The sequence below is a fragment of the Ambystoma mexicanum genome, chromosome 3p (assembly GCF_040938575.1).
Source record: "Ambystoma mexicanum isolate Mex_15411 chromosome 3p, UKY_AmexF1_1, whole genome shotgun sequence".
Taxonomy (NCBI): Eukaryota; Metazoa; Chordata; class Amphibia; order Caudata; family Ambystomatidae; genus Ambystoma; species Ambystoma mexicanum.
In genome coordinates this window covers 1,195,223,386-1,195,246,152 of record NC_090925.1, presented here as the reverse complement: position 1 = coordinate 1,195,246,152, position 22,767 = coordinate 1,195,223,386, and the positions used below count along the sequence as shown (strand labels likewise).

The window sequence follows — 22,767 nt, the reverse complement described above, 5'->3', positions numbered from 1 at the left end:
CATGTCCTTAATTGTATGTACATCCTCCCCAAATCCAGTGCTATTTTCTCCACCAAGTGATCTTTTGACCCTCTGACAGATGTCACCCCCATGCTCACCCCAACAATGGTCCCTGTTATATCCCAGTGATTCCCCAAACCCAGTACCCCGTCTCATCCAGACAGTTTCCTCCAATAATGATAGCCTGCACCCCTAAGTGTTTTCCCCCCATCCCAAGCCTTGCTCTGGGCGATATAATTATGCATCCCTGTGCTCCTTCCCATTGTAATTTGTTTCAATTTGAAGTAGCCCCGGGCATTTTGGAGTGGCCAGTTCCTGTTTAGTTTAGCATCAGTGACCTGTAGTGGGTAATTTGCTGTACTCGTCTGCATCCTCAAGTAATTACCAGACCCCTTGCCCGCAGGGCTTGAACATCAAATTCAATATCTGAAAGTACATTCAACATCTGAAAGTAAATGCTCTCACGTGGATACAAGTATGATTCCTCAGCAACTACAATGACCCTAGTCAGTCTTTTGAAAATGCAGTTGTAGCTCCCAGGGTCCTGGTAATGGAGCTATACTTCAATAACACAGCACATAATCATAGACAATAACAATATTGCATTGCATTTCTACTATAAATGGTGCACTTTTGTATTGTAAGAGGCAATTTACATGGAACCAAAATGCAATGTTATTATACGGATGTACAATCCTCGAAATATCACAAGGTACATTTTAGACAACAGCTCCTGTGAGAACCTTCATTATCAGACTCAGGAAATCAGCCACTCATGCAAAAACGTCTATTACAATTACAGCAAAATACCATACACAGAAAGCAGGGAGCCTAATCAAACAGTTGGCCCAGAAAACACATATTTAAATCTCTACACCGACCGATACAAGCATCCATCTATAAAAAGCAAGTGCTGATTTTCTCTGTTGGAGGAAACATTGCATGGAAATCATGGTACAAAGGCATTCTGATGGGTGTAATACTGTGCTTCACATTGGTAGAGGAGTTCAGACTACTGGGACAAAGAAAGTGACTTATAACACTTGCAAGAGTAGGCTAAGGGTAAGAAGCTAGCAATCCAACACAACAATAGAAAATGATGTTATCCTTGTGCACGATACAATAATGTCAGTAAGAAATCTTTCTCCCATAGTTTGAAAAAGGCTAAAACACTTTTATAATATGAATTCTTTCTTAGCACATTCATTATAGGGAACAATTGGTCACATACATGTGACTATCACACCATATTTACACATGATCAACATGAAATAAATTGAACATGAATTTTAACACACACCTATATATAAAATGCCTTACCTTGATCAAAGGGTTTGCTTGGGTTCCAGTTTCTGAAATAATCTTCCTAAAATAAAACAAAAAAGATACATTGAACATTGATAGTTATGGAAATCCTACGTATAATTCTCCTAGGATGTCTGTGCATTGGGGAAGTGAGCATGTGCACACAAATCCTTAGCCAGAGACCTGGGCTAATGTTATAGGAAACATTATCTCCAGATCACCCATGAGGCCCAATGGAGTGAGTGGTGCTGTAGCCATTTCATCCTCGCATACACTGGTGAAGCTGTCTGAATCAGTATTTATGGTTCAAAGTTACAAACATTCTAATGCTATGCTAAGTGTTGTAAAAAATGAAATGAGCACCACACCCAATATTGATTCTGTATGTTGTGATTCAAGCATACAACTATTTTATTAAAGACATATTTGTCAAATAGAAAGCTATGTGGTCATCCTTATGTTCCTAAAATGCATTTTGATGTTATGCAAAACAGGCCAGACCCCTCACTGGTGTTATTAGTGATGTTTCCCTTTCTCACTGGTGTATTTCAATAGAGAACAATTGAAGTCTACCAGTCTGTCCATCTTGGAATGATGAGAAAATTATGTATAACTTCCTTTTTGTGTTTTAATAGCTGCTTTTGCACACAAAAAGCCCTGCTCCAATCCTTCAAGATATCTGGGGGGTTTTCCCCTTTAGACACCAGCTCTCAGTATCGGCAGCAGTGATTTTAGCAATCACGCAGATGACAACACAACTGTCACCGACAAAAATAAGTGGAAAGAGTAAGACAGAGAGAGAAAGAGTGTAGGAGTGGGACAGAGAGAGCTAGATCAGCATATGAGACCCTTACTACAGATAGTTTTGTAAAGAAAAGTAAATAGAAGAATGGGTCAGTGAAATGAAATTTGAGTGCCTCATTTTCATTTAGGACGTTAATGACAAAATGTGTTAAAAAGAAAAGAGAAACACTCGTTTTAAGTTATTTCCAAAGTATTTTCTGAACGTGGTGCCATCATGGAGGGGACAATCTGCACTGTCCAATGTGTTTCATCACTAATTAAAGGAAAACTGCCAGTCTATTTCCAATTGCATCATTTAATTGTGAGCATAGAGGATTCGACCCCCATGGATTCTGCCAGCTTTTTGCAGAAGTAAAAAGAAGGTAGTATTGTCGCGATTCATTCTAATGCTACAAACCCGGCAAATATGTGGTGGCTAGCAGTGCTGCTTCTTTCCTGGCTGGAGTCTAAAAAAGGACGTAGGAACCCAGGACCCCACCAAAGATCTAAAGCCCACACGACTTTATTTCTCCCCAGCAATAAAACCCATCTCCAGCAATCTGAGATGCCAAGACGGGTAAATCACAGATCAATCCCCAGTGGGGAGACACTAAGTGCGGGGACCGTGGTATCAATTGTGCCCTGAATGTGTGGGTCAGCATGACTGTACTTTACTCTCCCCTCTCCCTGGCACCCCTTTCCTGTGCCGCCCAGGTGCCTGCCATAATGAATGAATAGCATGTCTCAATTGTTTAGTTTAGCTAAGAAACAGTGTATTTCATATCGGCCCTGACCTTCACCGCGAGGATGAGCCCAGTTGACCCACGTGGAGCCAGAACGACGTAGAAGAACCAGACAATTACTGCTTGCCATCCCCTATGGAGCAAGCTCATGTGTAGGGTGCCTCCAATCAAGAGCACCAAAATGTGCCATATATGGATGACGCTACATGTGCTTATAACCCCATGCTTGATGCTGTAAGAGCAGAGCACACTCGGACATCAGAGTCCTTTGCTGGCATTTGTATTGTGTACAAGTGAAACCTTGTTTTCCTTGCAAAAGCTATCTCTTGGCCTCTTTCCCTAGGGGTTTTATTTACTCTGGTGCGTGCGTATCGAGGTCTATGCCTTCACTTCTCATGTCTTCTCTACACTCCAAACTGTTATACAGGGTGGTGCTGTGTGACTTGGCTGAAATGACTTAGTGTACTATCACATTTCAGGTGATACATTTTTTCTGAAGCCTTTTTCACACCACCACATAACTTTGCTAGCATTTGCTACACATGCCCCAATGCTCAAACCACAAGGCTGTCAGACTATACTGAACTGATGATCCCTACTGAGGGTGAAAGCAGGTATGTAGTTGTCGGACAGCCTTGGGAAATGTCTGTCTTCCGTTGATTAAGCTGCGTATATAATAGCACTGCCCTGTGAGACAAAGACACTTTTCTGGAGCAGCCGCTCCCATTTGAACTAATTAACATTCCCACAATACCTTCCTCATGTGGATTTGAACTGGTGGTGGACCACCAATTATGGCTGCTGGGTGTCGCTGTAGCAAGTGTGACTTGGCTCAGATGACAGAATCTTAGCTTAACATTTCAGGTGAAAGAGTTTAGATGTGTTCAATACTTTTTAACCCCTCCTTAACTTTGCTAGTGTTTGCTACACCCCAAAAAGAAAGAATCCCCCGACCCCAAGAAGGCTGCAAAGTGTTAGCCGACACAGTCCTTTGAAGGAAATTATCACTTCTCTTACAAAGAGACAGTGAGTGCCAAGTATGTAGAGGTCTTTAAATTATATTCATGCCTATGCAGCACCTCGGAGTTGCACCCTAATATATGCTTTCTAGGCCTATTTCAGAGGAAGAAATAAAAACTACAATCAAATAATACACACCCAGTGGACATACCTCATCATTTTCATGTGGAGGAGGGCATGATGCAGCAAGATATTCACAATTGTAATCTGTTCATGAAGCAGCAACAATAGTTTGTGATTCATGTTACTCCAAGCGTTGACGATGTGGGTGTGCATTCTAGTGGCAAACATTTTTCAGAATCTCCACAATAATTGTTTTTAAACCTCTACTTATTGCCTCAATGTTTGTTCAAACAAACTTTACGTTACCATTTTGGCAACCTCCCATACATAATTAGGTGCACTGTATTCAAAGTTGCATGACTTTTTCATTGGATTGTACAATATTTTATTTCTGACTCCAAATATTATGGTGTCAAGATGACTAGTCGGAACCTGGAAAACCCCAATAAGAATACTGAAGTAGTCGGCATGTGGTATTTTTAGGCAGCAAATCAGAAATACCACATGAAGCAAACACACATGCACAGTGACAAATATGAAGAACATTGTATGTGAAGGAAACTGACCAATGTCAGTATTCAACCATAGCAAATCCACATCATTTTTTAGGTCAATCGCCAACTTTTATGAGATCTGGGTCTGCCAAGGGCATTATTGTACTGTCAAATGTTTCGATTATTATTTCTCTTTTTAAGCTGATTGAACTGGACAAAATGAATACAGACAATGGAATAAATTAATTATAAAGGTATGTGATCTTTTGCAAAACAATAAGTGATGGCTGTAAGGTTTAGAATTAATCTCACCTCTGGCACAGCTCTGGGAAACCCACCAAACAATTGTTCTTTAGCCTGCCAAGCCATTACAGAAAGGGGAAATACCATATGCAAATCATACTTGCTCCCACACCAAAAGGGTCAGTCCAGCCCAAACATCTATGTCACATCCCTTCTGCATGAGATCGCAAGCATCATCAAGTATGTTTCGGCCTCATTAGGTGTCATCAGTGAGAATCATCTTGGGCCTCTAGGCCAAGCAGGCAATTATTACTGGTGTCTCTACTGGACCAATTAGGGCAGACAGGAGAGGATGGCACTGTTCTAGGTCCACCTACCATTCCAGTTCCTCTTCTACCTCTGCACTCTACTAGTCTCTACTATCCCTGCACTCTACTAGTAAGCTCCAGGGTGTGTCTGCAATGTATAGCTCTCCATTGCTGCCATGCTAGGTTCACACTTTATAAATCCCAGGCATGCAAACAAATATCAGTGCCTCGAAATTATAATATCAATATGACCTTTGGGAGCACCAATCATAAATTCTGGCTGGTATGCCATCCCAAATTGCAATAACTCACAAAGAACATCAATTATTTGCTTCTTTTTTGTCTGATTGCACCAGAAAGTCTCACCTCCCCTGATGTTCCTGGTTTGTCAAGCTCTCATGTGGAGTTCCCCAGAGTTTGACCAGGGACCCATTTTGTTCAATATATAAACAACTTGTCCCTGGGTGATCTGTTTTCACCTTTCAGGCTACAATTTGTCTGCTACCTGAATAACACCCAGATCCTCTTTAGAGGCGATGGTAGTCAGAAGTCCACTTCAACTATTAATCCTGGATTATTCACTGTCCCTGGCTGGATGCTATGTGCAATATGAAATTAAATTGGAGAAACAAAACTGAAGCAATCTTTTGTGGAGGACGCAGTGAACCTTGGACTCAATTGTATTAACCTGAGTTTCTTGGATGACTATCAGCCCTTGCAGATCACATCAACAACCTTTAGACCTAGCAGTTTGGGCTGGACTGCCACTTTTGGGATGAGAACAATCCTGATTTGCATTTAGTCTTTCTCCTTTATTGGCATAGCAGGCTAAACAACAGTGGTCTGTAGGGTTGCCCATATCAATTTCCAATGGTTAAGATTGATTTATATCCTTCAAGCCATCGACCTGCAGTTTGACATTTGTCACCCTAAGTGGGATGGGAATGACCAGATGTGGACCCTCGGCCTGCTGCGCCAAGAGATCCATGCTACACCTCACTGATGATGCCCAATATGGCCAAAGCAGGTCTTGGGTTGCTTATTTTCTTACACATAAGTGAAGTCGCCTAGCAGTTTGGGCTGGACCCCCTTTGTTGAGTTAAAAATATGCCTGATTTGTATAAGGTATTTTCCATTCTATAATGGCATGGCATACTGAAAAGGCCCTGGACGGTTGTGCCATGAACTATTGCCAGTGGTTATGATTCTTTCATAACCTTCCAGCCGTCCATCTTTAGTTTTGCATTTGTCTCCCTGAGTGGTACTAGTATGCCCAGAGAAAGGTTCTGAGACTGCTGTGCCTAGGGACCCAAGTTACACCTAAATGATAATGCCCTATGAGGCCAATACGTGTCTGGCTTTGCTTTGGACTTGGGATGTGATGTGGCCTAGCAATCTGAGCTGTACCACCTTTTGGGCTCGGGCCAAGCATGATTTACATGTACTCTTTCTCCTTCTGTAATGGAATGACTGGCTGAAAAACAATAGTCTGGATGGTGGTCCAGAGTCATTGCCATTGGATTGGTTAGGAGTCATTCATAACCTTCCAGCAATCAACTGTCAAACATTTACATCTGCACCATTTACATCTTCATTACAACCCACCTCGTTTATAGGTTTTCTTAGAGGCATTATGTTAAAACTAGGATTAACAAACCCGCACTGTCAAGAAGCTGAGTAGAAACAACATGAAGCTGAAGCAATTACTTCTCTTGGACCAAAGGTTTATTATTAATATTTTCAGGTTTGGGCAAAATAGAAAAAGTGCAACACAATGCCTTTGCAGTACTGGCTTCTTCTTGGGGTCAATAGTTAAAATTATTTTAGTTGGGTGAAAAACAATCCTGGGTCCCTCCCCAGATTGTATGATCAGTTCAGTTACAGCCCTTAGATTTTCAAAAGTGACGTATACTTCATATTTGTCTCCCAGAGGCTTTACTTCAGCTTTCCCACCACCTCCTGGGTTACATTTCATCCACCAAAGCTCTATCTTCACCTTCCACACTCATTGGTGCTTTGCAACGGTATCATGCTTAAAGAGATTGCTCCTGCAACTCCTGTCCTTTCCAACCAGTCTCTCCTCCTGCACCTCCTGATCACTTTGCCGTCACACTGTCACTAATTTCTCATTTGATATTTCATCTAACCTCTGGATGTTTCCTTTAAAATCCTCTTTTCATAGACACCTCCAACCTTCTTCTGATGTCTCCTTCCAAACATCAATGTCCTCCAGCCTTCTCTGTCTCTCACTCTCTCTATGTCATTCCCTTCATCTCCCTCTCTACTTTTCCCTCCAGCCACCTCTTTCCACTCTCCCTTTCCCTCCCTGTCCTCGTTCCCCTCAACTACCTCCTTCACCACATCTCTCCATAGCCAGCAAGCTAATCTGGAATTTGCTTTCTGTGAGGGAGGCATGGTGTCACAAGTAGACACGGACACAAGAGCTGCATGTTTCAAAACCTTTTTTGATGGTTTAAAATGGGTTGGGAAACCCCTATCTTACCCTATAACTATGATTGGAGTAGTCTTGACCATCACATCAAACAAAAAGAAAATACAGTCCTAGTCAGTCCTTAGTCATAATAAAATGGCCTATACTAAAAAACCTAATCCTGCCCTCTTTCTAATACAATAAATGTCTTAAGGGAATCTGTAAGGCAAAAAGGAAAATCAGTGTTGAAAAGAAATATCAGTATGGCTGCATCAACACCCTTCCCCACATTTTGTAGCATGGGGTAAGGTGGCAAACTTGAACCTTACGACACACTCTGGCTTCAGACACAAGTATGCAGTTATTTTCATGGACCGGCGCCCACTTGGCCTAAGATGTAAAGTCACTAGTTTATCTGCTGGCCCCTCTACTTTCTCTCACTCCAGCCCATGTCACATTTTAGCTTGCAATAAACTTGAACAGAAGTTGGTTTCCTTCTGGTTACCACAATTCAGTACAGGTTTCCCTCTGCCAGACTCAAACCTTTCAATCACAATTTGTGGGGGTTCCCTTCCCCAAGCTTCAATCACACATTCACAGGCTTCCGTCCGCCGGGCTCAAGCCTCCTTTCACTTTCCTGCTGCTGTCGAAGACTTTAGAATCTGCAAGGCTTGTGCTCTTACCTCGGCATGATCAAATCGACCTTCTTTCCTCAAGCGTCACTTTTCCTCGCCTACATCAAGGCCTCTTGGTAAATGTAGTTTCAAGCTTCAAACATATCTCTCACATCCAGTTTTCCCTCTGCCGGGACCAAACCTAACAACAGTTCAAATCTTCCATCTCAGTTTCTTTCTCTTCCCACCACAACTACAGCATCAGGCATTTCACAAAGACTTTTGATTGGGCAACCTTCTTTCGCTGGAACACTGTTACTTTGTATCTTTAATTTACAGTTCTTTACAATGCTTTGCTTTCTCTCACGTCTTACCGGCACAAGCACAATCTTCATTTGTCGGATATTGTTGCAGTCAAGTTTCATTTAACACAGACCAAACTTTCATTGCTTTCATAAACTCACCGGCTGTGTTCATTCATTTTTGTCTTTAGCGGGTTTGAGCTTGAAGTCAAGGCTGATGCCACAACTGCCACTGCACCTCCCCAACTCTGAATGGTGTCCTTGAGACCCAAAAGAGGTTTGTCTTCTCTTTCAGGACCCTTCGGAGGTCACGATCTCTCACCGGGGCGTCCATGGTTTCTCTGTACCTCGGGTCCGTCCCTCTGCCTGTTGCTGTGCCCCACCTGGTTTGCCATTGCCCTGCTTCTCATGCATCACCTTGCTCACAGTTTGTCTCAGTGATCACCTTTTAACCATGTGGGGAGAGCTAATATGTAACAGGTGTTTGTAATTAAGATCAACTGCCTGATCTTATTAGTGGGGCATGTCCAATGTATTGCATGGGTAGTACTCCTTTCAGCCTCAGACCTCCTCTTCCTCAGCTCATTGCTTGTGTAGGAAAGGGGGGGGAAGTTGGAATGGCCTATAAAATCAGATGGGAGATGGGGATTTGCCAAGGGGGCATAACATGTCTCGCTGTCGTGTGTTCCACCAACATTCCCCGAGGACCCCTCACCCAGGTGATCCTCCCGCACTTGTCCACCCCCAGGGTCTGGATCCAAAGGCGATGGCCATGCCCTGGACACATGAGTAAGGGATCCCTGGGGTCTGGGCAGTTAAACACCCTCTGGTTTTTTACATTTCGTACTAATTTCACAATATGAAACTGTACATACCTTTATAAGGTCCTAGCCTCTGTCACTGGTGCTACCTCGACAGGAATAGGTATGACTATGTCTCAACAAGAATTGTAGAAGCAGGGTTTGAAAATCCAAAACACCCGATTAGAATACTGTACTACTATTGTACACAGCAACATGGACTAAGTCTATTTCATTCCCGTCCACCATCATTTTTTCCATTCATGTGCAAGGGACACTAGAAAGCACAATGCTATTGCACAGGCTTCTTCTCTGTTGCAGAGGATGCATCTCTCTGAATGTTGCTCTATTTTCTCCACTGCACCTATGTTAATATGCAAATTCAGTGCTCCAAGCACTCACACAGATACAAGTTGAGAGAAACCCCACCCACCAGATATTAGGCCTTTAATGTCCATGTGGTTACGAGCTGGACACGTATACATTTAAATGATACAGGCGGTATTGATATATTTTAGACTCATTATAATAGAGCATTAGGACCATAGTCAGATATACACGTAACAAAATATGCATATGCCGTAATTTATGGAAACACACGTGCAGCAAAGTGCTCCAATATATATGCGGTAGGGTATAGTGCTTTATTTATGCAATAAGCCATGAGCTGAGGGCATTACTGCTTCAGGCAATGCCCCAGGGCCAATAGTTGCAGGCCTGAGCAAAGTGAGTGCCTTAATGCAGGCCCTGGGCCTACCGGGAGCCGCAATGCCCCCCGGGGGGGGGGGACTAATTGTTATTAGTACTCTGGCCCATTTGACTGGGCTACAAATTGTTTTGTTTTTTATTTCACAAACAAAATGCCTGGTATGGATTGGGTGAGAAGGGACTAACTAGTCCCTTCTCACTTTACACGGTGGTGAGTCACACAGCAGTACGTTCCAGGAACAGTAGTGTTCAACTACAAGAGAAGGAACAAGAACTAAGTGGGATGTGGGTGGGAGGGTGCGCAAGCTGCAGAAAAGGGAGAGCACTTACCTGGTAAACCGGCAGTGAAGATGGTGGCCTCCCGCACAGAGGAGGGTCAGAGCTGTGGGGTTACCGTATGGTAATGCCCTCTCACTGAGCCTCCTCATTAGCTTGGAGGCCTAAGCCATGCCCTCACTAATAGGTTGTAGAGTTGAGAATTGTCCTCATTATGAAGTGTGTGTTCGTACAGTATCAGCTGCCGTCGATTCTTGTGAGCATAAGAACAGCTATTTTTTAGTACATCAGGGTTACAGGCCACAAACTCCATCAGGTTATTTTGTTGAGTTTTTTCTTGGAATTAAGGCCCTTTTAATTGAGTTGTATTATGTGGTGAGTGCAAGCACCTCATGGTCAGGATGTGTTGGTAGGACAAGCAGACATTGATTAATTGTTGCAAAGGAAGTGGCCCCCATATCTTTTAAGACAATCTCAGACAAGCAGCTGCCATCCGAAGCGAGAGGTGAATAAATACACCAGGGAAACAACATTACCCAGCATCATTTCATACCTGGTGGAACCAAGACCCATTGGCCACCACATTCCCTACCTACAGGAACAGAAAAGGGACTTAGGGCTTTGAATGTAAATGTTTTCGGAATTAAAGTTTAAAGCCCTCCATAAAGTCCTACATCCAGGAGATACATTGCTTATTAAGATTGCCAAATTTCACAGGTCATAAATGTGGTGGGCCCTTCTCAGTCCTGGCACTTAGTTCAACAGGCAAGATATTTTGAAGCCTAAGAAAAACACCTGACAATTGTTTTTATCAATAGCTAACTTTCCCATTATGATAATGACCTGAGCACCACGCTTTATATTGTTTTGGCGAAGTTAAGAAGTACATTGGGTAAACCGACGGTTCCAAAAAGAAACCATCATGTAATGTGGGGTAATATGAAGTCAAATTCTGAAATTGCCCGTTAAAGCAGGCCTTTCTGGCAATAGATGCAGCTAATAACATCAACCGTCGATTTTAATTGGACCCACAGCAGTAGAGGTACTTCTAACAAATAATTGGGCACTTTTACAAAGTTCAAATCAGATTTGATAATTATTCTACAATATAGCAAATGTCTGGACAGAAGCACTTCTGCTGAATTCAAACTCTCTGCCATTACAAATATGCTTTAGAAAGCTACGTTGGACCTTCCAATTTAATCTCCTAGGTAGAGAAAAAGGGTCCCCAAAGAGCATGGTTTAGGAAAAAGTGCACATTAAATCGCTTAACAAACCCAGTACTATATTTGGCAATGGTGGCCTCCTGTGGACATAAATATGAAACCACCACCATTAAGTGTGAAAAGACCCTATAGAAAGAAGAGATGAGTAACTACAGAGAGCTGTGGTGGAAAGATTTGGGGTGCCCCATAAAATTGAAATCAGCTGTTTTAACATGTCAGTGCTTAAGTTAGTTAATCTGTGTTAAATCATTATCTAACTCTGGAACTGCCCCATCCTCTGAGCTATGCTAATATGCCTGTGCTGAACGTATAAGGGTTGGGGGGACTCACTTGTCAGGCCTTCTAACATTTACCTCTGATGAGGCCCACACAACTTTGCTATTGTCTGTTAATTATAAAGACAAGATAGAATATTGTAATAGCCTTGACACAGAAGCTTTGGAATCTATAAGGAACCCTAACAGGAGGTATTTCATTCACAACAGGGTGCTGAGTTTTGTAATTGGGTTTAGCCTCATCTGGCTGATATATAAAGGGTGACAAGATATGGGGGCGCCACGGTAGGCCAGCATTTATTAATGTCGCTCTTCCCTTAGGTATAAGCAGGAGCTATTTCCATAGAAATCTCAGATGAGCGTGCTCTAACGAGATGTATATTTCGAGTGCCCTGGCAGCATGGTTGGTGCTGTGCACAGCAACAGTGGGTACAGGCACTGTTGAGAATGCATTTGGCATGTGACTGCTTCCGCTTTGATAAGCCCTAGGGTAGGAGATAGAGCTATTAAATGCCTTATATATGCGGACAATATCATACTTTTGGACAGGACTGAAGTTGGTCTGCAGCGATTGTTGAATTCCGTGGAGGCATACATCAAGGAAACACGATCTCCTAGTCAATCGTAGCAAATCAAAAATAGTTGCCTTTAAGAGTTGAGGCAAACAAGGGCCCACATTTATTTGGACTATGGAAGGACAAGCTATTCCTGTGGTCAAGGAGGTCACCTATTTGGGTTTTTCATTATATGCGTCCCGAGTTTGGCCAGAAGTGGCCAAGATCTTTTGGGGAAAACATCTCAACTATCAGCCGAAATGGTGAAAATAAAGAGGAAATATTACAAGTTTTCAATCTCACCTCTAGTTAAATATTATACATCAAAGGTCATTCCAATTCTTCTATATGGGCTGAAGGTGAAACGTTTGGTTTGGGAATTCGACTGCCAGCACTTGGAGGTACTCATATGGAAAAGTGTCTTTGGTCTCCCAGAGAGTCTCCAGATTGATTGATTGATTTGTTTATTTATAGAGCGCTTTATACCAAGGCGCTGTACAATGGAACAACTCATACAGTGAACAACAATAAACAATGTGAGCAAAATTACATGATGAATCATTCGACAGCAAAACAGTGCAAAAAGCAATTAACTGTGGAGAAGGGGAAGTGGAGAGGAAGAAGGATTGGTGTGGGGGAACAGAGAAGAATAGAACAAATGAAGAATAGGAAGGTGGGAGAATGAGAAGGGAGTGGGGATTAAGGAGTTAGAAGAGTGAGAGAGGGGGGGATGAAGAGAGAATAGGGAGATCTTCAAGGAGAAGAGTGGAGGAGAAGGGATGTGCGAAATGAGGGAAGGGTATTGGAAGAGCGGAATGAGAGAGGGAGTGCGTTCCAGTGAAGAGGAGCAAGGAGTTGGAAGGAGCGGAACCTGGAAGAAGCACAAGGGGAAGGAGGTACAGTGAGGAGGAAATGGTCAGCAGAACGAAGAGAGCGTGAGGGGGAGTAAAAGGTGAGAAGGGAGGAGAGATAAGGAGGAGCTAGACCATGTAAGGATTTAAAAACAAGGCAGAGAAAACAGAATTTTAACTGAAAGCGGAAAGGTAGCCAACGAAGATGAGAGAGCGAGGAGGAGATGGAATCGCGAGAGGTAAGGAGACAGAGTACAAACAGCAGAGTGGTAAATGGATTTAAGGGGGGTAAGCTGGGATGCAGGAAGTCCAAAGAATAAAAGGGAGAAGTAGAATAGTCGGGAAAAGATGAGAGAGGAGATAAGGAGTTTGGTCGCATGGAATGTGAGGGAGGGATGGATTTTGCGAATGTTGTATAGGTGGTAGCGGCAGGAGCAAGAGGTAAGTGAAATGTGTTGTGAGAAGGAAAGAGGAGTCAAATATAACGCCTAGATTACGAGCATGGGAGGAGATAGGGAGGTTGGAGGGGGGAAAGTGGATGAATGGGGGGAGAGGGAGGAGGAAGTGAGTTAGAAGGGATGAAAAGGACTTCTGTCTTATCAGTGTTAAGAGAGAGGAAGTGGGAGGACATCCAGTTCTTGATAGCTGTGAGATAGTAAGTCTATGTTATGAGCTGGGGCTTAAATCTTTAAAAGGTACAAGTAACATGTAGGCTAATTTCTCTGGATCGACAGATAATGGCCCCTCAGATAGACTCCCTCTTTGAAGATGCTCAATCTCATCTGATCCATCGAAGGTCACCCCTCTTATGCACCCTCCAGAGCTTGTGATAGGAGCCCTTGCGGACTACAATAGTGATGTGGATACTCTCATCACCAACCCAGATAAGAGCAAAGGGGCCCTCATACATATGGACTGGATCCATACTATAGACCAAAAGTGGATGCTCACTTTCTCCTTAAGACAAAAAAGAGGCTTTCTCGCAAGATACCTGAGAAAGTTCCCAGACAAAATTTACTAAGGTTCCGGCTGAACCTGTAATATATGGGAGAAGTAATTACCTGTTGGGGCTGTGGCAATGAAGGGAAAAAACTGTGTAAAGTCTGTGAGGACCCCCGAAAGCAGTCCCTAAAACATCTCATGATGGAATGCGGGGGGGGCACCTGGGAAGTGAGAAAGAGGTGCCTGTGCCAGCTAGTTGAAACTGAGGACCGCCTCCAGTCTGAAATGTTTTGGGATTGGGTTATAGCGGGCCAGGAAACATTGCTAACTTTTAATGTAGTCAGGGTTCTGCACTTGAGTGGGATCATAAATTATGTTATGTTATAGAAACTTAATAAAGCGCACGTACACCCAGAGGCATATTGGCGCTAACGAATGGTAGGAGAACAAGTAATATAACCACTTCAGGAAGCCCAGCTAGAGGAGAGTAGTTTTCAGAAGTCTGCGGAAGGTGAGGTGATTCTAAGTAGCACAAAGAGCGTTGGGGAGATCATTCAAAGCTCTTGCAGCAACCACAGAAAAGGCACAACCGCCCTTACATGACAGACGGTAGCAGGGGACTACGACAAGAAGCACAGATTGGGATCTCAGCAAGCAGGTCGGGACATAGTGAAAAAACTTGGATTGAAGGTACTCGGCGCCCATACCATAAAAGGCACGGTGCACCAAACACAAGGATTTAAACCGTATCCGGCTGGCAACAGGAAGCCAGTGCAGTTTCTTTAGAAGAGGAGAAAGATAGGATCCAAAAGGAGAGTGGAGTATAGAGCGGGCGGCCGCATTCAGCAATAGTTGAAGCCTGTTAATGATGTAGAGTGGTTGAGGCAAATAAAGGGAATTACAATAATCAAGGGAGCTTAGAACCATACCGTTAACTTACTACTGAAATGCTCCCACTACATTTCAGGCGGGATGGACGAAGATACAGGAGGTTTGAGCTTTCTCTGCTCTTCTTGTTTTTTTGGGGTTTTTTCGGCATACTGCCTCCTTTGTTTTTGCTTTTCACATCTGAGTATTCAACTTGTTTTATGAAATGTGTAGGATGTTTTAGGGATGGTGGAAGTTATATACTTTCAATTTTTAGGCTTTGGATTTTATTGTAACTGTTCTACTTATTTTATTTTCCAGTTGCTGACCTATATGAATGTATGTATGGTTTTGGTGTAAAAATCCAATTTTTCAGTTCTAATACACAAATAATAATTTTAAAAAAGAAAATAAAAAATAAAGACTTTTGCCAATACTCACACGTCACCATATGTTCATTTGGTTAACCTTGAGAGAGTGCACCATGGGTTGAAAAGTGAATGAGGGTTCAGGGCAAAGCTTTCCTTATATAGAACACAAAAAAACAGACTGATGAAAGATAAATAATTGTAAACAGAATATGAATGAATCTCCAGCAGATTATCTTGATCGATTGAAGGTTGTGTATAATTTACAAAAACAGAAAAAGAAACCATAGCTGCAGTATTGTGCACGGACTGATGCCTAAGTTCACATAACATCTGGAGCCTCTATGGGGTGACGAATACCCACACGGATCTAGTTGTGGCATTGAGTCAGTGTGCATCTTGACAAGGCATGAAATGAGAATAAACAATGTTTTGCAGGGGCAGAGATGTGAATGTGAACACAAAACATACATGCGAGTGGTGGGTTGCAGAGCAAAACCAGAGGTCCAGAATGTGGAAGAGGCAGAGGAGGTTCCCTGCCCCCTTCAAAGTGCAAATGGTATTCAGAATGGGTAGGTTACTAGAAGTGCCACATATCATTACTGCAATTAGGAGGGGCACCGAAAGGTTGAATGTCAAAGCAGACTCCAGCTTCTGGCTGTCACAAACATGCTCTACCTTCCTGAATGTAACAATGTGCAATGTTTCTGCCCTTATGTAAATCAGGGGAGTTAGGACAGCCAACGATAAAGCAACAGCATTTGTCAAACATAGATAGCCATAGATAAGGAGTGCCACTTTATTAATATATAATCGAGGATACATTGTGCCTTATTGAGTAGATACAAGGATACATCTTTCTACAAAAAGACTTAAAGACGTACCTGCTGCATCAATTTCTTATACAATTTTCAAGCTGTTGTTATTTCTAACAATCCTGTGTTACGTGTTATAGCACCTTTGACAGTTACCATAGGTCCAATTTTGGGTCAAAATGTCTCACTCCAAAGTTGTTTGTCTCCAGTGAATTTATCAGGATGTGACGTGTTGTGCAAATTAAGGTCTACTATTTATGGTACTCAAGAAAGTATGTTTTCAGATATTCCTGGAGAAAATGAAAACAAGGTTTTGGCTATTTTGCAAAACAAATTATCACAATAACCAACACGTTGGGGACTTAGATTAATATTTGATTGCATTGTTGCCTAAAGTACCTGACAAACTGTGGTTGCAACATAAAAATCAGGTGGGGTTGATTAGGAATCCAGGGCAAGTTCAAATTCATATTAATCCACTGAAACCGTTAACATGAAAACACCAATATTAAAGAGAAGGATACACCTGTGGCTCTAGAGTCTGTAACAGCAAGATATTATTGTCCCAACTATAAGCCATGTAGAACTCCAATAGTGCCGGTAAAGAAACCATGTGGGAACGTGCATCACTTTGTACCAGACTTGTGAGCTGTAAAATGTGCAGTTTTAACTAAGTGTGGTCCAAAACCCCAGCAATGTCAGGACTGCTAGGACTCCGGGCTAGCTGGCCTTTTGGTTGTAGCCCCTGAGCTTCTATCTGGGGCTACAACCAATATACCCAGGGCTATAGCCCCTTCACCCCCCCAGCAATACTTGTTTTTGTTGAATCTCAATATTACTTTTTAAAAAAGGTAACTATTACTGCTGTTGATTTTTCAGTTTTCTTTTCTACAATGCACAAAAGGGGTTCCACAAAAAAGCTACCCACCTTCACATGCACAAGGCTGTGATGATCCACATACAGCACCACTTCGAGAACTGTCATTTTATTTAGACAGAGATGCACAAATTTAGCATATTTTAATCATGATCTACAAAACATAAAATGTATAAACATAAAAAACTTAAAACAACAGTGCATGGTCTGACAATCAGAAAAGCCCTGGATGGATAGGGTAATAAACACAAGTAGATGTTTAAATCAAATTTCATCATCACAAAAGAGGTTAGTGGGCAAGTGAGGGATAGGTCAGCAAACAATTAACCCTCTTTGTTATTCTCCCTCCATTTTGTTGACACTGAGCTGTGTTTCTGGGTCTCTAATCTAGCAAACACGTGATTAATTGAATCTCAGTCACATGATCTGACGAGCCCATCTTCAGGACACTGTATAGTAGTAAAAATTAGTCAGACAACGCCTTGTCTAAAAATCTTCAAACTTCATAGATCTATTTCTTTCAAAGTGTGTGAGGGATCGTCTTTGTAGACAATAATAACAATCAATGATCGGATGGCACTTTGTACCACCTTAATCGCTTCATATTATTTCCCCTGTGTCTTATTCTTTAGTCTATGTTGTGACTTATTCGTCTGACCCATGGCGAGGGACCGCGCATACAGCAGCATTTTTGCAGGCAGCAGCGTGTTTGTAATATGACCTCTGTGATACAGGCTTGTGTATGATGGAGGATGCCCGGTATCGGCTGTTCGATTTCTGAAAATGGAACACCGCAGGTCATCAAAATGTACCTTCTCTTCCTCACGGGCAATTCTTTTCTATCCCTATACATCTTGACAATCATTTATTTTTGCCTTTTATCATTATGATTTGCAGTATATGTGACCTTGACTACCAGAGGGATAAACAGGACTCTTTTCACAAACTATCAAAAAGAATCTAGATGCCCAAACTTTTCCAGTTGTTTCACTGATGGTTCAATGTGTGGATGGCCTACTGGTACTTCTAACAGTACCAGCTTATAAGTTCATAAGGCATCATGCAAAATGTATAGTTGTGTAAAACCAAGGTGCACTATTTGGGTCATGCCATCTTACCTGTTACAGGAGGTTTGACTAGCACCTGAACCAAAGCAAATTTAAAACTGCATTATTCCATTACTGTGACTGAAATGGTATATTTCTTAGGTGCATCTGGCTATTATCAACAGTAGATATTAGAACATAATGCAATGGCGAGTCCTCTAGATATTGACAAACATGTACACTCCAGAACACTTGGATGGACACTAGAAGCAGAAAACATTGTGCTAGAGCTAAGTAAAACAAGCATGTGCTACTGCGCAAGGCCTTTTTGTGGAGCATTTTACAGAAAGCCATTTGTTTTATATTGACATAAAAAGGGGTCTATGAATAAGCAGTTTTAACACAGAAACATGGTTGACATGTAATATCTCATTGTCTATTATAGCACCACATCGAATCCAGTTCAAGCTGGGCTACTGCATTACTTGTGGTCAGCATCTGCACTAGGAGAACCATCATCAGATCATTTGGTGTTAGGTTTGCCTAGAATTGCAGCAATTCTGCATGAATTAACAGCATTATTGTTAAAAAATGTTAGTACCCGGCGAGGGCGCAATCAGAATGAAAGAAGCATTCTGATTGGCCCTCACCGGGGCTCTCCCTGACTGAGAATCCCTTGATTCTCTGCCGGGATTCCAGCCACCTTTTCCCCGGCGGGGGGCATGGCAGTCCCTCATCTAATGAGGAGGCTTGAAGCCTCCCCACGGCTGAGAAGAACAAGTTACTTTCTTAGCTGGTAACGTTCTTTCGATGGGATGGTCCGACGACGTATTCCATATCTATGACATGTAATCACCACAGCTGTGCTGCTTCGGAAACTTTTTTCGTCGTCTGCGTCCTGCGTCGATGACGTCGATGCGCCGTCGTCGAGGACCTCCTCCGACATCACATCGGATGACGTCGGACAAGTAGGACGCACGACGCCCGTGGCCTCAATTGTAGTTTTTTCCCCCAGAACGTGTGACATTAGTCAACTGCCAGTCAGACACAAAGCCTTGCGGAACGTAAGCTGAAATCGCAAACGAAATTCTGCAGCGGGGAAGGCAGGGCGGGAGCGATATGGAATACGTCGTCGGACCATCCCATCTAAAGAACGTTACCAGGTAAGAAAGTAACTTGTTGTTCGAGGGGATTGGGTCCTCTGACGTATTCCATATCTATGACAGACTCCCAAAGCAGTACCAGAGCAAGGAGGAGGGAAACAATTTAGAATCAAATTTAGAATAGCCAATCAAATAGCAGAGGAAAGGACTGCCTTGCCAAAGGCCAGATCCTGTCCTCGGATGGAATCGAGGGAATAGTGACGTACAAATGTATGTACTGAAGCCCAAGTGGCTGCATCACAGATGTTGCGAATAGGAACACCCCTCTGCAGGGCAGTAGATGCAGCCATACCCCTGGTAGAATGGGCCCGCAAGCCAGCCGGTGGGTCCTTACCCGCCAAGCGGTAACACTCCGAGATGGCCAAAATAATCAAGCGAGACAAGGTCTGTTTCGTCACAGCTTGCCCCAAACGCTTTCCAGCGTAACCAATAAAGAGTTGATCGTCCACTCTGACCCGGGACATGCGTGAAACATAAAAGCTTAAAGCTCTCCTAGGATAAAGCCTATGGAGCCTCTCCTCTTCCTTACCAGGATGCGGAGGAGGATACAATGCCGGAAGAACAACCTTCTGGGCCAAATGAAATTCCGTCACTACCTTCGGAAGAAAAGAAGGACGAACTCTAAGGACAACCCTGTCCTTGTGAAATACAGTGAAGGGTGGCTTAACTGAAAGTGCCTGTAACTCACTCACTCTGCTAGCGGAAGTAACCACAACTAAAAATACAGTTGTCAGAGTTTACAGTCTCAAAGGGCAAGAATGTAAAGGCTCAAACGGAGCACCCATAAGAAACCTAAGAACAAGGTTTAAATCCCAACCGGGCACCAGGAAAGGTGATGGAGGGAACACATTAGTGAGCCCTTTCAGAAACTGTGAAATGAAAGGGATTTTAAAGTAAGAACACTCTTCAGACGAGCGCTTAAAGATGGACAGCACCACCAGGTAACCTTTAATGGAACCCACTTGCAAGCCCCTGTGGGCCAAAGAAAGTAAAAAGGACAGAACCATGGGGATTTCACATGCAAAAGGATCCACATTCTGAACTCTGCACCAGTCGCAGAACTTACGCCAACGGTACAGAGACTTTGTTGCTGACCTTCGGGCCGAAAGCAACACCTCCATCACGTCTTCAGGGAGGTCCCAATCCTTATACCTCAACCTTTCAGAAGCCAAGCGTGAAGGTTGAGGGATCTGACCTCTGGATGGAGAACCTGACCCCCCCTCCCGTGAGAGCAGATCGTCTCGGTAGGGAAGACGACGTGGAGGGCAGATGGACAAGTCGAGAAGGTCCGGGTACCACGTCCTCCGAGCCCACGCCGGGGCAATGAGGATCATCCGGGAACCGAACTTCCGTAACCTCCGCAGCACTTGCGGGATGACGGGGACTGGAGGAAACGCGTACAGCAGCAGGAATGACCACTCCACCACGAACGTATCTCCTAAGGCTCCTTTTGGAGGAAATTCCCACAAGCAAAACCTTTCACACTTCCGGTTGACACTAGAGGCGAAGAGATCCACTTGAGGGGTCCCCCAAAGGGCGAAGATCTCCAGGAGAATCTCCTGAGCCAACTCCCACTCGTGAGAGATCGCGCTCTGCCTGCTCAGAGCGTCCGCCGTCACGTTTTCGTCTCTGGCCAGATGAACTGCCGAGATCGAAACTTCCTGCCGGATGGCCCAGAACTCGAGCTGCATCGCCTCCCTGCACAGAGGAAGTGACCCTGCCCCCCCCCTTTTTGTTGAGGTAGTGCATGGCCACTGTGTTGTCCGTCAGGATCAGGACACTCTTTCCTCGCACAGTCGGCAGAAAAGCCTTCAGGGCTAGCCTGACGGCCCTCGGCTCCAACAGATTGATATGGAGTCTGGACTCCGACGGAGACCAACGACCGCTGACTGTCAGCCCGTTGGCATGAGCTCCCCATCCCGTGAGGGATGCATCCGTCACGATCGTCACCTCCGGCCAGAGAAGCCAAAATGGAGCCCCTTCATCAAGTTGCCTTCGACGGCCCACCACAGAAGGTCCCGGGCGACCGAGGGCGGCACCTGAACCGGGTCCGACATCCTGCCGGAGGACTGCGACCATTGCGTCTTGAGTGCCCACTGCAAAGATCTCATCCGCAGGCGAGCCTCTGGCACCAGAAGAATGCAGGATGCCATGAGGCCGAGCAACCTCAAGAACTCTAACGCTGGGAGCTTCTGGGCATGCTGAAACTTGTGCACCATCTGCTGAATGTGAAGAGCCCTCAACTGGGGAGGAAAACACTGCCCCAGGGAAGTGTCGAGCACTGCTCCGATGTACTGGAGCCGCTGTGTTGGCGTCAAATGGGACTTCTTTAAATTGAGGGAGAAGCCAAGCCTGTGAAGGGAGTGGCAGGTGACGGACAGATGATCCAGGACTTGCTCGGGAGAGCTCCCCCTGATCAACCAATCGTCCAGGTAGGGGTAGACGTGAATCCCCCCTTGCCTGAGATGCGCTGCCACCACCACCATGAGCTTGGTGAAAACCCTCGAGGCGGAGGTCAATCCGAACGGCAGGACCCGAAACTGAAAGTGCGAGTCGCCAACCGCTAACCTCAGGTACTTCTTGTGCTTGGGATGGATCGGCACATGGAAGTAAGCATCCTTGAGGTCGAGAGAACCAACCAGTTCTGAAGCTGAAGGGCCTGGAGGACTTGAGAGAGAGTAACCATCTTGAACTTGTCCTTCCTGAGGAGTTTGTTCAAACCGCGCAAGTCCATGATGGGTCTCAATCCCCCCTCTTTCTTCGAAATCAAAAATTAAGGGGAATACCATCCCTTGTTCCTCTCCGCTACAGGCACCAGTTCTATGGCGCCTTTTTCCAGCAGGGCTTGAATTTCCTGCGCACGGAGCGGATCCGGATTCTGCAAAGAGAGGTTCCCCGGTGGATTGTCGCGAGGCCTGTGCCGAAAGGGAAGACAGTAGCCGTGGGTTATGATCTCCAGAACCCACACAAATGAAGTAATGGCTCGTCACTCTACAAGATGCTGCGCCAGCCTTCCCCCAGCCGGCGAACCATGGGACATGGCCTCATGACTGAGTGGGAGCGGCTGCGGCGTTACCTGAGGGCAAAGAGGCCACTGCCCGAGCGGCCTTGGCACCACGGGTACCCTGTCGTCCACCTCTGGTACCCCTGCGTTGGCCTCTTTGACTGCCAGCTCCTCTCGCTTTACTGAAGGACGAGTAATAGCGAAAGGAACCACCCCTCCACTGCTGTCCCCTAGGACGAAAAGGCGGAGGTTGGCGAACTGCAGCGCCCAACGACTTTGCTGCAGCTTTTGAGGTCTGCAACCTCTCAAGGCTCTCATCAGCCTTGCTGCCAAAAAGGTGTTCACCGTCAAAGGGCATGTTGAGGAGCCGGGACTGCACATCAGGAGCAAACCCCGACTTCCGCAACCACGCAAACCTGCGTATCACGGTGCTCGCCGCCATGGACCTACTGACGCATTCAGCTAAGTCCAAACCCGACTGAACGGACTCACACGTGGCATCCTTACCATCCTGGACCATAGCAAGGAAATCATCCCGTTCGTCCCCTTCGGGAATATGTTCAGCCGCTAACGCAATACAGTTCCACAGAGTGTGTGTGAAACGAGACAAGGCACAAATGGAGTTGGCCACCTGAAGCGCCATACCACCAGAAGAAAACACTTTCTTCACCCAGCCATCAAAACGTTTG

At 44.4% G+C, this 22,767-nt stretch overlaps 1 protein-coding gene across 3 annotated transcripts in view; it reads right to left on the bottom strand.

Annotated features, from left to right (window-relative positions):
* Nucleotides 1-22,767, bottom strand: part of SPOCK1 (SPARC (osteonectin), cwcv and kazal like domains proteoglycan 1) — a 3,006,883-nt gene that overhangs the window by 2,041,230 nt on the left and 942,886 nt on the right. For all 3 annotated transcript variants that reach the window (XM_069652611.1, XM_069652609.1, XM_069652610.1), the window contains one exon: nucleotides 1,321-1,366. In XM_069652611.1, the coding sequence (XP_069508712.1) occupies nucleotides 1,321-1,366 (46 nt within the window). The remainder of the gene's footprint in view (nucleotides 1-1,320; nucleotides 1,367-22,767) is intronic.